The 15,516-nt window shown below is 57.0% G+C and overlaps 1 protein-coding gene across 2 annotated transcripts in view; it reads left to right on the top strand.

Moving 5' to 3' along the window:
* Positions 1-15,516, top strand: part of TCERG1L (transcription elongation regulator 1 like) — a 181,171-nt gene that overhangs the window by 123,249 nt on the left and 42,406 nt on the right. For both annotated transcript variants that reach the window (XM_072740432.1, XM_072740431.1), the window contains 2 exons: positions 364-452; positions 11,031-11,185. In XM_072740432.1, coding sequence (XP_072596533.1) covers positions 364-452; positions 11,031-11,185 — 244 coding nt within the window. The remainder of the gene's footprint in view (positions 1-363; positions 453-11,030; positions 11,186-15,516) is intronic.

Genomic DNA, 15,516 nt, shown 5'->3' with positions numbered 1-15,516 from the left:
CAGCTCTGGGGGCCCAGCCCGTTCCTGGAGATGAATGGCACGTGATGTTTCACCCACGAGATGTTAAGACATCCGGAGGCAATCTCTGGGCGGACTCTGCAGAGAGTTTAGCCAATTTGGGGTAATGAGGGAGATGCCTTTGTCTGAGTCCCTCAGCACGGTCTGTTGTGCCTTCAATTCCGTATTCTCAGCGTAATTGCTCAGGCCCGTCTGCTTCGCCGCCCTGAGCGGGTTGTTATCGAGTGGGTGCTGTGGGCAGGCCCGTCTGCAGGAGACACGTTATTCTTCACTTGCTTGCCTAATTGAAGATGAGTGTTTAAATTAAAAAAAAAAAAAGTGCTATCGTTCTCTTTCTGTTGAAAGGAGCCTCCATCGATACTCGTCACAAGAGAGGACAGCGCGGCGGAGGGCAACAGACCCGTGGCCTCTACCCCGGTGCCCGGATCCCCCTGGTAAGATGCCCGAGACCAGTGACCAGTAGCCTCGTCCTGCCTCACGCTTGCTTGTTGGCACCAAAGCGGACGTGCACGTTCCTTAGGTGATACTGTGCTTTAAAAAAATTAATTTGCGGCGCGTGGCAGGGACAGCTGCACACCGTTGTCACATTCTGCAGAAAGAGAAATAACATTTAAGTGCTGAGGTATCTTGCTCTTGTGCATTTGCGCATCTCTATTAAAATAGTGAGCTGCTGCATATATGTCAGTGAAAGACGCCGTCTGAAGAAAGCGTAGCACGCATCACGCTTCAAGGAGCCTTTTTCCCTCTACTCCAGGAACATAGTAACCGGGTGGCTGCTAATTAGAGATGTGTCTGGCTCTCTCCAGCTGCCCTGTGAGGATTGCTGATCTTCGAGTGTGCTGTACTCAAAATACCCTCCACGGGGGAGCCACTGTCTTTGGTTTTTAAAAATGTCCTTTTATAATGGAGTAATTTGGAAGCAGAATAAGAAGGTTATTATAATAAAAATTAGTTTTAAAAACCTGAAGATGAGAGGGTAGGACAGAGCTGGAAGGAACAGCTAGTCCAGACAACAGAGGCCGTGCCCTTGCGTCCACCGCACGGGCCTCTGCGTAGGGGCAGCCACCTGCTGATGGTCCCCCGCATGCCATCGGCCTTGCACGGCGTCCCTGGTGACCGGCGATGCCCGAAGGAAGGGCACGTTGGGCACCTACCGGGCCCCGCGTACCTGCCCTGGTCACCTGCCTCTTGTGGTCAATCATGTTCTGACCACCTGGAGCCCTGGGCCTGCGTCCCTTCTCTGCATGGCCTGTGGTCGGTGTCGCCAGCACTGGCAGCCCCCACCCTCTGCCTTCAGCTGAAGCCGCTCTGCACCCTGAAAACGCTGTCGGAGAAGAGCCTGCCTCCGCTCGCCCACAGCGCACACCCAGCCCTCGGGCGTCCCCTCACGCGAGGAGTGTCCTGCAGCTCCGTTCAAGCCAGACCCCAGAGGCTGACGGCCCTGCCCCTCCACGCTGCCCCTCTCCCCAGACCCGGGCTGTGTCCGCACATGGGCCCGGCTGATCGCCCAGGCGTGGTCCCTACAGCTTCCCTCGGGTGTGATCACGGGGTAGGATGACTCACGGAGCTTAGGAGAAAGGTTGACCCGTGGTTACAGTCTTGTTAGGAAGGATGGGACTCAGGAACAGCCCCACAGCAGGTGGAGCTGTGTGGGGCCGTCCGGGAGCTCCCGTGGCCCTGAGAGCACCACCCATAGGACCCGAGTGTTCAGGGACCAGGAGCTCTCCCAACGCCCTTACTGATGGGGCCACCCCCTGAGCGAGCTGGCTGGGCGGCAGGTGGCACAGTCACCCTCCTGCAGGACATTGGAGCCCCGCATGGGCCCAGACGGGCTCCACGGCCCGAGGATGCACTTGCTGAGTGGGAATGAGGCCAACGGGCTGGCACCTGCGCTTGCGTCCCCGCCGGAGCAGAGAAGCTGCGCTCCTCCGTGTGTGCTTCCCGGACTTGGTTCCACCAGGAGCGGAGCTCCTTGGCGTGTGGGGCAGCTCTTGGGTTAAGGGTGTGCATGTTGACGGAGCCCCCGCACACCTGAGGGGCCTGTTTGCATGTCCCCCGACGCGGAGGATGGACCCCCAACCTTGGGGGTGAAGGGGCCCCCTCGCCTTCATTCTCCGGTGGGGAGGTGGCTTCGCGTCGGCGTGGCCTGACCTCCTCATTCATCTTGGCATCACGTGTGGGAGCCTTGGTTGCAGCACATGTATCCCACTCCGCTGTCGGCCACCAGGAAGCCTCTCCCGTGACACTTGATCCCGGGCCGGCCTCACCTTCCCTCTGCTGCTGCCCCTTGTTCTGGGCTTTGCTGCTGTTGGGCTCGCTCTTCGGGTCAGTCAGTTCTCAGGCAGGCGGAGGGCAGAGGGCCCCACAGGAGGACGGGACCCTGGCTCTGTCACCTGTGTCCTCCCGGCCGCCTGTGTGCCAGGGCATCTGACTCTGCCCTCACGCATCGTGGACACCCTCATCGGATGCAGACGGTTCCAGGAATGCACCTTCACCCCTGACCAGGAGAGCTTGATGCTCAGGTGTTCCGTGTGGACGCGGGCTGGGGGGACGGTGTGGTGTGACCGGGTCCCTTGGACCTGAGCTAGGGGATGCAGGCACGTCCCGCAGGTGCTGGCAGGTGACCCGAGGAGCTCTGTGGTTTCACTAAGCACCTCTCTTTACTTCTCATGGTGAGATGCCGGGGCTCCCTGCTCAAGTCTTGGGGAATCCAGTTCTTGTTCTTGCCCCGAAGGCACGTGCTCTGCACGGTGGTCCCATCGGTCAGGAGGCCCCACCGCTGTCCTCAGAAGTGGACCCTCCTCCTAATCCTCCGGGCGAAGGGTGAGGGCTCAGGCTGCCAGCTCAGGTCAGATCTGAGAACTAGACCTCACCTGTGGGACCTGAGCCTTGACGTCAGACCAACATTCTCCAGGGAAAACTTGGGATTTCTAGAAGACTCTAGAAGCTTCAGGGTACATGGGGCAAACCCAACAGGCTTGGAAAAGACTCTTCTGGACCATCACAGAGCTGGGGGCGGAGGCAGCTGGTATCACAATAAAGAAGTAAAGAGCTTTGGAATCTACTCAAAACCTGTAAAAATGGAAATCAAAATATTCTTATTCTCTTCGCTTTTTTGCTCTGGTCACGTTTTGAACCAAATCGGAGCTGAGAAGTTGAATGCGTGGGAGGACGGAGGGTCGGTCAGAGCCTAACCGCTCGGACGTGGTGGAGAAGGACACACTTGCTGCGGGAGGTTGAAAGCTTCGCTCCCTGGGGGACCTCGGGGAAAACCGCCTGGACTGGAAACCTCCTGGTTCTGCGCGGGAGGGCTGAGGAGCGCGGTGGGGCGCCCCAGCGAAGAAGCGGCTCTCTTGATTATTTGTTTTTAAGATTTTATTTATTTATTCATGAGAGACACAGAGAGAGGCAGAGACACAGGTAGAGGGAGAAGCAGGCTCCATGCAGGGAGCCCGATGTGGGACTCGATCCCAGGAGCCACCCAGGCGTCCCTCCCATGATTATTCCTAACTGTGTGTGACCGTCTGTCCTCTCTGCCAAGAGACACGGCCCGAGGCACCGCCTTCATCACGTTAGCATCACATGAAGCACCGGAGAAATGCCAGGTCAGTGCCCGGACACCCATGGACATGGGGCAAGAGGGACCCCTCGTCCTTCCAGCTGCTGCCAGCGTGACCCCCGGATGCGGCTTCAGAGCCCAGAAAAATTTCTTGGGCCAACTCTGCTCCCCAGAAGCTCATGTAGCCTGATGCCACGGGGAAGTCTTAAGGATGCCGTCACCTGGGGCGCGAAGCCTGCGTCTGCACCTTCATAGGAGGTGACATCCCATCCGCCTCGAAATGCAAGAGGGAGTCGTGGGGAGAGACGCGATGTAATCTGAGCTGTTCTTTCCAATCTGCTCCTGCCTCGGGAGGGCTGGTTCTAGAACAGCGCTGTTCAGTGTCTCACCGATTTCTGTTTCTCCATTTCTCCTGCTCCTCGTCCTCCTCCTTTTGTATAATCTGGCTTTGGACCCACATGGCAACTCCGGGGGCAGCTGAGCTACTCCGCTCCTGGAAGGTAATTAGATCGTGCTCCTCGGGATTGTCGAAGACACGAAAAAAAATAATAATAAAAAAAAAAAGTTCAAGTGTAAAGCTCATGAGCTTTTGGCTCAAATGACCATCAATGGTGGTGCCAATGATTAGAGTTTTAAAATTCGTTATAAGATTATGGATTTACAAGCAATTCACTATTTCTGTGAATTTTGTTTAAAAAAAAAAAAAGCAAAAAGAAGCAAAAAAAAAAAAAAAGAAAGCAAAAATAAATAAATAAATAAATAAATAAATAAATAAATAAAAGCACCTGTGGTTTTGAAGCAAGTGTATTTTCTGAAAAGTCGAGGTTGACAGAGTGAAAGCTTTACGCCCGTGATGCCTTCCAAGCAAAACCCAGAGTCCTCTTCACAGCAGCTCAGGAAGAGGCGAGAGCGCGCTCAGGACAGACCAGCGTGCAGCCCTGGCGGGAGGCTGACTCAGCCAGCAGGTGCACCTCCCGGCGAGGCCCACACCTGCGGTTGCTCTGAGGACAAGGGGGGACGCTGCCCGAGTGCGTGGGAGGCTGTGGCCGCGGAGGGGGCTGGGGCCTGGGGCCCAATGTGGCTGCGGACAAGCCTGCGGCGTGCATGGCCTTCTGCCTTGGAGCGGGAGGGCATCCCCTGAGCAGGTGACGGGGGGCGCGACCCCCCAGGCACACTCCCTGCTCCGTCTGACTTCACGTGAACACTGTGCTTTTCATTCTGGCTTTATTCGCTATTTTAGCCCCCTATTGAGGGACCTTTTAATTCACTCATAACTATATATTTTTTTAAGATTTAATTTATTTATTCATGAGAGACCCAGAGAGAGAGAGAGAGAGAGAGGCAGAGACACAGGCAGAGGGAGAAGCAGGCTCCATGCAGGGAGCCGGGCTGCCCTCACTTATAACTATTAATTCACGGAGCAGGATGTTTTAAAAGCAGATTCTCTAGAATTTTCTGACTATAGGTAGTGGACACGTTTGACTTTAGAAGAATTAATATCGGGACACCTCGGTGGCTCAGCAGTTGAGCACCTGCCCTTGGCCCAGGGCGTGACCCCAGGGTCCCGGGATCGAGTCCCACGTCCGGCTCCCTGCATGGAGCCTGCTTTTCTCTCTGCCTGTGTCTCTCATGAATAAATAAATAAAATCTTAAAAAAAAAAAAGAATCAATATAAAAAAGAAATGTTCTTGGGGGAAGTTGGTGGAAGTTTTCCAGAAAGGAAGGAGAATGTCCCAAAGCATCATACGTGTGGCTGGTATTTGATGAGAGCAAAGCCATGGGAGAGTGCAGCGAAGAGGGTGCTGGGCTGGCACCGTCACTGCCTCGCACACGTGGCCAAGAGAGGCCGAATGTCCCTCCGTCCCCTTAGCATCATCGAGTGTTTGATTCATTCAGGGAGGGGCGGTGAGACGTTACTTGTGCGGGGGGGACTCTGAGGTTCAGGGACATGTCAGAGTGCGTAGTTCAGGCGGAGGGTCGGGCCGGGAGGAGGCTGCCGTTCAGATCCGCGTCCAAGAGCCCACAGCTCCGGGCAGGGGGCAGACGTGCCACTGCCGCTCACGGGGTGTGAGGAGCCGCACCTGCATCGCTCCGCCGGCCAAGCCCTGGTGCCGTGGGTGGGCCCTGTGGCTGCCGGAGCCGGACCCTGGTGGCCTCCAGGGTGCAGGGGGGTCTCAACGTGAATCTCCAGAAAGATCGTCCCCCGAAGCCCTGAAGCACGGCCAACACAGAGCCCCTGGGGCCCTCGTTCTGGGGAGAGCAACGGGGGGCGGCCCTGGGCCTCGTGCCGGGGTCGTGAACGAGCGACTGCCCCCGGGGAGGCCGGACCGACGGCCGCGGGACGCCGCAGCGGGAGCCCAGCTCGGCGCTGCCTGCCTGGCGCCCTCACGCTGCTCACTGGAAGGGGGGAAGAGAAGTGTCCACGCAGGAAGCGCAGCCGGGTGGAGCGATGGTGTGCAGGGTGGGGGGGACCTGGGCGACTGGCTCCTCCCACCCGTCACCTGCACGCCTGTCCTGGGCCCAGCGCGGTGCCCCTGCCTCTCCCGCCCGCTGCGGCTCGTCCTCGGAGGGCGGGGGGCCGCGTCCCTGTTGCTCCCTTAGGAACACGGGCCCCGGGGCGCCGAGCTGCCCCCTCGGCCGTCTGGGCCATCGGGGCCGTGCACCGTCAGCCTCTTGCACTTCCACGGGCGGCAGCCACGCTTCCCAGTGTCTGGAATGACACAGCGATGTCACCAGCCTGACCGGTCGTCGCAAGAGACGGCGAGGCCCCCGGCCTAGAGCAGCGGGCACACGTGCCGGCACGAGCATTTCCCCACGGGGGCCGAGCCCTCGTCTGCGGGAACAGGTGTTCCCCTGTGTGCTCCTCCCTGAGTCGGCCCCGCGGGGTGGGCGCCACCGCCAGGGACAGGGGGATGGGGAACGGCTGAGCACGTCCCGGTCTCCCGGCGCTCAAGACTCCAGGGCAGGACCTCGCTGCTGACGCCCCCTGCCCTGCGTCCTGGCCCAGCCTTCTCCGACACCCGCTGGTGGCCCGGGCGTCACCCCGCGTGACCCTGTCTACCTGGAGGCGGCTCAGGGCCCGCACGCAGGTCAGGGGCTCCGGCCCATGGCACTGCCCCTGCCCACTGGAGACACCCATCCAAGTGCAGGCTGTCGCCTCTGCTTGGGTCCGACTGGCGCCGGATCCCAGGTTCCCGCAACCCCTCCTCCGGCTGGACTGATGCGCTAGAGCCGTTCAGGGAACTCGGCATTTTCCTTACTAGGTGACCGGGTGATTCTAAAAGGGCACAACCTGGGAACAGCCGGATGGGACACATGGTGGGGGGGAGCTTCCACACCCTCTCCGGGCAGGGGGCACTGTCTCCCAGGCCCCACGTGATCCCCAACCCACAAGGTCTCTGGTCCCCCTCCTTCTGGGTTTTCACAGAGGCCTCACCATGTAGGCGGGATTGACTGACCATTGGCCAAGGGTGGTGGATCCAACCCCCAGACCCACTCCCCGTCCCCAGGGGTGGGGAGGTTCCAACCCTGGTCACAGTCACATGGTTGGTTCTCCTGGCCGCCTGCCCCACCCCGAGGATCCCAGAGCCACCCCATTAGCATAAAGAGCTTGTGATGCCAGTAACAGGAGCCAGTCCCACTGTGTCAGGAAACCCCAGGATTTCAGGAGCGCCGTGCCGGGAACGGGGACAAGCCCAAGTATGCGTTTCTCGCCCCAGATCCTGCAGTCACAGGAGGGAAGGTGGAGGGAGGTCTGTGCTCCCTCCTCTGTGTGTCGCTGCCCCCAGCCCAACGCGCACAGTCAGCCCTTCCTGGAGACGCGGAGGGGTGAGGTGGGGCGGGGGGAGCAAACCCAGGCCCTGCTATTTGGTCCCCAGCCCTGAGCCCTGGGGTGAGACCCAGGGGACGCCGGGCGCTGTGCCCTCAGGACAGTCCTCCCAGAACGGGCATGCAGGGGAGCAAATCAGGTGCACAGAGGGAGGGACCCAACGCGCGTGTCACCGCCTCCCCGCCCGGAGCCAGCAGCCCTGGGGGGCCCTGTCGGAAGGTGACCGGGGTCCCCGGCAGCCAGCCCGGCTCCTCTCGAGGGGGGCCCGAGCCTCATCTGTTAGGGGGCTCTGCCCCAGACTCAACTAACGCTGAGGTGCCCGTGACGTCCCCTGGGGTACGGGGGCGGGTGCAAGAGAAGGGGGGATGAGGCCGCTGTCCGGGAATTACACGGCCTGACTGAGGAAGGTGAATGCACACCTATTAACGTGCACACACGACACATACGGTTAGTTTTGCAGTCGCCGCTGGCTCCCTCCAGTTGAAGGCGACGCAGCCCGCGCGTGGGCCGATGTCCCTTGGGGGAGCACGGTTATTTACCCCGCCACCAGCTCTCGGCTTCAATTCACGCCTGTCCCTGTGGCACCGGGACTGGGTCCTTTGCAGCCGGGTTCCCTGGGGGGAGGACCAGGTGGAGAGCAGGTTAGCAGCCCTCCGCGGCTACGCTTGGCGCTCAGGAGAGCCCTCCTCCCCGGACTGCTCTGGTCTGTGCTGAAGTGATAGTTGGTTTTTGTTGGAAACCAAGATGCAGGGAGGAATCCAGGTGGGTCCCACAGGCCCTGCGGGAGGTCGGTCCCACCTGGGCGGCGCCCATCTGACTCTGCACTACAGGAGGCCAGGCACCCAGGGGTCCCTCTACACCACGCGGCCTAGCCCTGGGGGTGCTCCAGCGTCCCTGCTTCCTAATTCCCAGCCCTCCGGCCTCTAACAAAGCCAGGGGTCCTGGCGTCCTGCTTCCACGTCCCCATGGTTAGAATAATGCAGATTTCCATTCTAACCTCCCCACACACATGCACAGTGTAACTGAGGCCACCTGGGGTCAAGGACAGGTCTAGAGGGAGGGCGAGAGGTCAGCTCGAGGGTGGGTCACCATCCTTCCACCTGCAGTGCCAGCCCTGGCCAATGCCTGCGCGCCCGGCGCTGGGGGTTTGGGTCACTGCGGCCTGGAGGCAGGTCTAAGGCTGGAGCCCAGGACACAGAGGGCCCAAGGGGAGCCCCCTGACCAGTCTGCCACAAACCCAGAGTTTTCAGCTCCACAGATTGATCATCTCATAATTCTGGAGGTCAGAAGGCCCATCTGGGTCTCAGCGGGACTAAAATCCAGGTGTGGGCCGGGCCATGTTCCTTCTGGAGGCTCCAGGGGAGAGGCTGGTCCCTGCTCCTTCCAGCTTCTGGGGCCACTTGCCTTTCTTTGTCCTTCCTCCGTCCCTGAGCCCCTCAGCCTGGGGCGCCCCCATCTCCCTCCCTCACCCCCACCCCCATGGGTGTCTGACCTCTGCTTCCGTGACCCCTCCTCCTCCAACTAGGCCTCTCCTGCCCAGACAATCCAGGGACATCTCCTATCTCAAGACACTAACTTACATCTGCAAAGCATCCCCTTGCCCTGCAGGGTCACCCATTCCCAGGTCTAGGGGTTAAGATGAGGACGTCCTAGGGGCCATCACCCTGACCACCACACCCACGAACCCGGCCTGGCTGGGACAGTGAACCCGACCGACCGTCGCAGCATCACTTCTGGGAGTGAGCCTGGCCTGTTCACTGTTCCCAGAGCATGGGTTCAGCCCCCGAGCCCTCGGCACGGTCCGTGGGAAATGTGTAGCTGTGAGCATGCAGAGCCGGGGTGGAGGCATCTCCTCGGTGCAGAGCAGAGTGGCCGGTGCCGGCCGGCTCCTCCCAATGGCAGACAGACAGCCGTGCCCGTCCAGCCGGGCAAGGGAGCAGCGGTTACCAGGGACGAAGGCAGTGCCCGGCAGGCGGCTCCCCGTTGGTCAGAGGCCCCGTCAGAAGAAATCCCGTGGCCGGAAGGTCCCAGCACCTGTGGTTTTCCCGCTCAGTCCCAGCTCTGGGGTCCCCTGGGGCCGTGGGGCTCTGGAAGGCCAGTCTGAGGAGCTGAGGCCCAGGGAGGGAGGCGGACGTGCCCAAGGGGAACCTTCCGGGAGCCCAGGCCAGCGGCGGGCCTTGGTGCCAGCACAGGGCTGCTGCTCTGCTCCATCCTGGGCCCAAGCCCAGGATGGAGGCAGAGACCAGACTGGTGGCCTCGAGGGGCCACGTTCGTTGGGTGGCTGTGCAGCCCGACCCGGGTTCCCGCAGGCCGACCTTACAGACCCGCTCACACTGCTTAGGAACCGACCCCGTCCTTTCTTTCTCGTGTCTGTCTTCACTTCTTATCATCTCTTCTCCTCTCTAATAGCCTTCGACAGAGACGGGGTCTTAAAATTGGGATATTATTCCTTCTGGAGATTTTGGGTTCTTCTGTGTGAAAACACAAAGCTTAATTCTTTGCTCTTCTAGAAACAAACTGGACAGTGGGAGCCAGGGTTGCTCATCACAGCCGCCCGTTTACTGTCTGTGACGCCGGGAATGTGGGCTCGCATGTGGCCCGATGGCCCGTGAGTCGGGAGTGTTTACCGGGAAGCCCCCTCGAGTCACGGGGTCCCTGGGTCGGGGGCCCGAGGCGCCCCGGAGCGCGGGCACGATACAGCAGAGACAGGTGGTGAGCCGGGAGGAGCTTGGACCTCCAGGGACCCTGACAAGCTCCTTGCTTTGCTCGACTTTGCTGTCCTTCCTGGTGAGAGGACGGTCAGCACAGTACCTGCCTCTTAGTCAAGTGGGAAAGCAGGAGAAGCTCTGTAAATTCCCCTAAAAAGCCAGGCACGGTCGTTACGATTTATACGTTACGTAAGTGACCTTTGCAAACGTGCAGATGTTCAGGCACGAAGGGGTTTTTGGGTCCAGGCGCAGGCTGATGATTTCTTTCTTTCTTTCTTTCTTTTTTTCTTTTTTTGAGGGTCAAAATGAACATTTTATTTTATTTATTTTTTTATATAAATTTATTTTTTATTGGTGTTCAATTTTTTTGAGGGTAAAGAATGAACATTTTATTTTTTATATAAATTTATTTATTTATTTATTTATTTATTTATTTATTTATTTATTTTGGGGGCGTTCAATATAACTTTATTTGCAAAAGCAGGTGGTAAGTCAGAGTTGGCCTGTGTGTTTTTGTTTTTTTTTTTCAATATTTTTTTAATAATAAATTTATTTTTTATTGGTGTTCAATTTGCCAACATACAGAATAACACCCAGTGCTCATCCCGTCAAGGGCCCCCCTCAGTGCCCGTCACCCAGTCACCGCCACCCCCCGCCCACCTCCCCTTCCACCACCCCTAGTTCGTTTCCCAGAGTTAGGAGTCTTCATGTTCTGTCTCCCTTTCTGATATTTCCTACCCATTTCTTCTCCCTTCCCCTTCTATTCCCTCTATTATTTATATTCCCCAAATGAATGAGACCATATAATGTTTGTCCTTCTCCTATTGACTTATTTTTTTTATTGGTGTTCAATGGCCGATGATTTCTTGACTGAATGTGTTCGAGGGGCACTGAGGTGAGTTTTCCACTCGCGCAGGTGTGTGGTCTGGACCGGCGATGACCGCGTCTTCTTCTTCAACCCAACGATGCAGCTGTCGGTGTGGGAGAAGCCCATGGACCTGAAAAACCGTGGAGACCTCAACCGGATCATCGAGGACCCGCCCCACAAGCGCAAGCTGGAGGCCCCAACACGTAACTACCCACTGGGCTATTCGCATCCAGTTTCCTAAGTGTCTAAACTGCATATTCCCCAGGGACACGAAGGGAAAGCGTGTTTTTCCCGGTTATGCTGGAACTTGATTTTTAAAGAATGGTGTCTGCTGTCTTAGGATTTAGGAATTACGTTTCTATGGCACTTTCTGCTGGAGACACCTTCTTCCCGGGGGGCTTGGCCAGGACTTTCTTTTCGCCTCTCGTGAGGTTGTTAACTCAGAGAAGACGTTTTTCATTCCCTCAGCTTCTTCATTCCCCATCATCATTAGCCAACATTTAATTTCTATTCCAAATGTTTCATGAACCCCACTTGGGAGACCTCATGCACACAAACAGGGGTGTATTTCCTTCCTCTTCGCACATTCGTTCTGGAGCTTTGTAGGGGACATGTGCATTGTGGATTCGGAGGTGCTTGAACTCCAGGGAAAGGCAGGGGTGCGGGGAAGTCCGTGTTCCTCTGTGGGGGCCGGGACTGGGGCCGGGGCGCTTGGCGGAGAGGTAGCTGTGTCTGAGGACGCCTGTGGAAATCCCACTCCCCCGGAGTCAGAAAAGAACAGTTAGCATTTCAGCAAGAATATTTTCCGATTAATGGAATATATTTTTTATTAGCTGCGGTGTTGGGAAAGCCCCATTCCCCGCGCACGTGGGTTAGATAGCGTTGGCTACGCCGGAGAGACCTGAGGTCAGGGGCGCCGTCCCAGCCTCAGATGCACACACTTGGCTGAGCGGCCAGGAAACTGGCTCTTGACCCCTTGAAAGAGGGCCTTTGTTTTATATTTATGGGGTATTTTATTGAGTTTGCAATGATGTTTTCAATTCTCATCACAGAGAGGGTCAACCCAAGACAGCATCTACCCACATTTTTAGTCAAAGGCAGAGGCGTTGAACTGGGACTTTAGAAAACGGAATTATACAAGTTTTCTTAACATGTTTAACGGTGCCGAGGGACTGGAAAATGCTGCTCTTCCAAAGCTGGTGGTGGTCTCTTGAGATTGAGGGATGCGGGTTTAATATGCTTGTTTCACCTGAGATAACGGAGAACATTCTCCAGAGAGCCCGAGTCAACGGATGTTGGGAAGAGAAATGTCTTAGGCGGGTATTTAATTGAATCTGCAGAAACGGAGCTGCATTGAGGGACTGCAGGAATCGGGTTTGTGATTTTGTTTCCTCCTTTGATTGGTATCCGTTTTTAAAAGGGATGTTTCCTTGGAAGAAGGTTTGAAAACAAATCCTCATTTCCCGAGGTCCCGTCATGAGACCCCCGATCCCATGAGAAGACCCCCCAATCCCATGAGAAAGATAAAGGTGCGGTGATCGGAGCTGTGATTGGACTTGATTGGTAAAAGCCAAGGGATGCAGGCAGCTTCCTTCGCTTGCGCACTCGTGGATAATTGGGTGTTGTTTTTACCTCCCCCCCTTCCTCCCTCCCTTCTTCCCTCTTTTTTCCCCCGAAGTGTTGGCAGGCATGAGACAGGAACTCATGACCAGTCAGCACATGGCTGCTCTGTGGCTTCTCTCCTTCGGACGTAATGAAGCCCGGGTGTGGGAGAAACGGAGGGGGACCGCAGAACGTGAGGTCCCCCCACTGCGTCACCTGCCACTGCCAAGGCTCGTGGGGACTGAGGGGGACGACAGGGCGGAGCGGAAACTGGGGTCTATTAAACAGTCGAAGAGGTTATTGGAGCAGAAGCCCGTTCCGACCGGGCAGCGACACTGTGGGAAGCAGTTCTTGGGGCCCATGGGAGCCCGGGAGAGGGGTATGGGAAGGGGAACCTGGCACTGGCTGTGGCTTCGAGCCCACTTGGCGGTTTGTGCTTGGCCGTCCGCGGCGTTTTGATGGATTTTGTGACCTGAGACGTTTACGGGCTTGGGTTTCGGTTTGCTTGAGTAGACCTGCGAGGCATCGGAGCCCTGTCGGCCTAATGGCCTCCTGGTGTAATTAATTTAACAGCAGGATCTGAATTACCTGGGTCAGAGATCAGTGCTCCATTTCACCACTTAATCTTTAAAAAGGTAGAGAGTTGGGCCTTAAGTCTGACAACCACAGCCAGTAATATCTGATTAATTTAGATTTGATGTATCAGGACACCTCGTCTTCCATTAACTCATAACCACGGCCCTAACTACTCTAGGTAGACAGGTGATGAAACGTTACACGTGGTTACAAAACAGTTTTAACCTTGCTTCCTCTTGTAAAAAAAGAGGAAGAGATTTTCTTAAATCAGTGGGATTTTTTTTTAAACCTGAATCTTAAAGATATGCAAACGACCTCAATCCTTCACTTCCTGTTGTGGGGTAGAATTGACATCTATGTGCATCGTTCCTGATTTTCTCAGATCCGCCCGCCCAAATTGTTTTGTTTGCAGCAAAACAATTAGGACAGAAGGTGTTTCTGGAGGATTAATTAGCGATTAGTGGGCAGAGTGGATGACCCCCGGCCATCAGCAAGTGACATTTCTCCCTGGCTGTTCATCCGTCATGACTCATCAAATGATTTGACCCTAATTATTGTAAGAACCAGCTCTAGGGGAGATTGTTCTTGGTGGAGAATTTTGTTTTTCACAATTTTGTTCCTCCAGGAGTCATTTTGGATTTGAATATATCCCTACCTGTTTCTGGTCTGAAATAGAACGATTAAGCTCTTCAATTGATACCAATTATTTTTCAAGAGGCAAATGAAATAAATGAGTCTCATACGACAGCTGCCACATTTCGGGGCTCTCAGTCCTGGAAGTGTGTCTGTGTGCTGGGACGTGAGGCCCGGGGTGGGAGCTCATGGTGTCAGGCGGCTTCATGGTACAAGACACGGAGCTGCCAAAAGCGCTAAGCCACTCATCACTCAGCAGATATGGGAAAAATCCCCTTTTTCATTCAGTTAGCGTTGCCGAGAGACTCAGACAAAGACCTGAATTATTTCCTAATTATCTTGCACCGTATCCAGATGTTTTTATAGCTCCAGTAGCTATGCTGTTGGTTGGGAGTAAATACCCACCCAACAAGGGTGAACCGGGAAGCACAAGCAGCATTCGTGACCTGGCCTGAGGTTTGGGGGCCTCGGCCAGCTGCTCAGGTGAGAGGACGCTCCCCGGTGTCCTCGGCCTCGGGTGGCCCTCAGTCCCACCAGACGCTGGGCTCTGTCCCTGTGTTTACCTGCACTCGGGAGCCCCCAGGCCCAGGCCCAGGTGGGAAGCTCCCTGGGCCGAGAGCAGCCCAGGTGGGAGAGGGGGTGGGGCACGGGGCACCTGCGCGGCCTCCCAGGGTGGGGCCTTCTGTGTGAGCTTCCTGCCCACTCTTCCGCCTTTCTCCTCCCCCGGGAGGGTCCTTCTGATTACACTGGGCTCACCTGGATGACCCAGGACGCCCCCCAGCACCAGGTCAGAACCTAATATGCTCGCGGGTTCCAGGGACCCGGCGTGGCCGTCTCTGGGGCCCTCATTCTACAACCCGCCCGCTTCAGGCCAGTTTTACGGAAGAGGGAGTTAAAGGACATCGGTGAATTAACCTGCCCAAGGTCACGTTTCTCTCAGGTGGGGGGTCCAGGATTTGTACCCTGGTGGGTTTGACTCCACATCCGAAGGGGGCTGTGAGCCTGTGACAGGAACGCGGCTCCGGGAAACACTTTACTCCCTGTGCCCGACACCCCCAGAGTCAGGTGCAGGCGGCCTTGTCCTTTCAGCAGAGGGGCCCGGATGTCACTCAGCTTCAATTCCTCTGTAAACATTTTAGTCATTTATATTCAGGACAAATGTACAGTGATAATGATGTTCGTTTTGCGAGTGGCACATAAAGCCCTGCCTGTGAGTAAACACAGCTGTGCCTGCTGAAAGGGTGGCTTTCCCGAGCTCTGTCTGCCCCGGGAGAGCACACAGGTCTGGGAGCCACGGTGTGACCAGGTGGCCGGGCTCCGCGGACATCGTCCCTGTGACTGGTCCTTGCAGCCCGAGGTGGGCAGCACCTGCCCCAAGGACCAGGTTGAGGGGAGGCCCCCCATGCGGGGTTCACCCGGCCCGGCTGTTTGGGAGGGACCCTGACCCTCCCTGGGACCTGCATCCCCCGCCCGGCAACCCGGGGGGCCCCTGGCCTGTGCCCCCAGCCTGTGCCCCCTCCTTGCTCCGTGAATGATCCAGGACCCTGGACGTGGCAGATGAGTGGAGCCAGGCCAGCCCTCCAGGGCGCACGGGGGGAGCCTGTTGAGCTCTGAAGGTGCCAGGCGGCCGGGTTGGGAAGGAGCAGGCCAGGCACCTGGGCAGGGCCTTCATGATGCTCTGGAGCCCTCGCGTCTTGTTTGCTGCAGCCTGGGGACCGGGACA

This window comes from Vulpes vulpes, chromosome 15 (genome assembly GCF_048418805.1).
Source record: "Vulpes vulpes isolate BD-2025 chromosome 15, VulVul3, whole genome shotgun sequence".
Classification (NCBI taxonomy): Eukaryota; Metazoa; Chordata; class Mammalia; order Carnivora; family Canidae; genus Vulpes; species Vulpes vulpes.
Note: the sequence above shows the minus strand (reverse complement) of the source record. Positions and strands in the feature narration are given on the sequence as shown.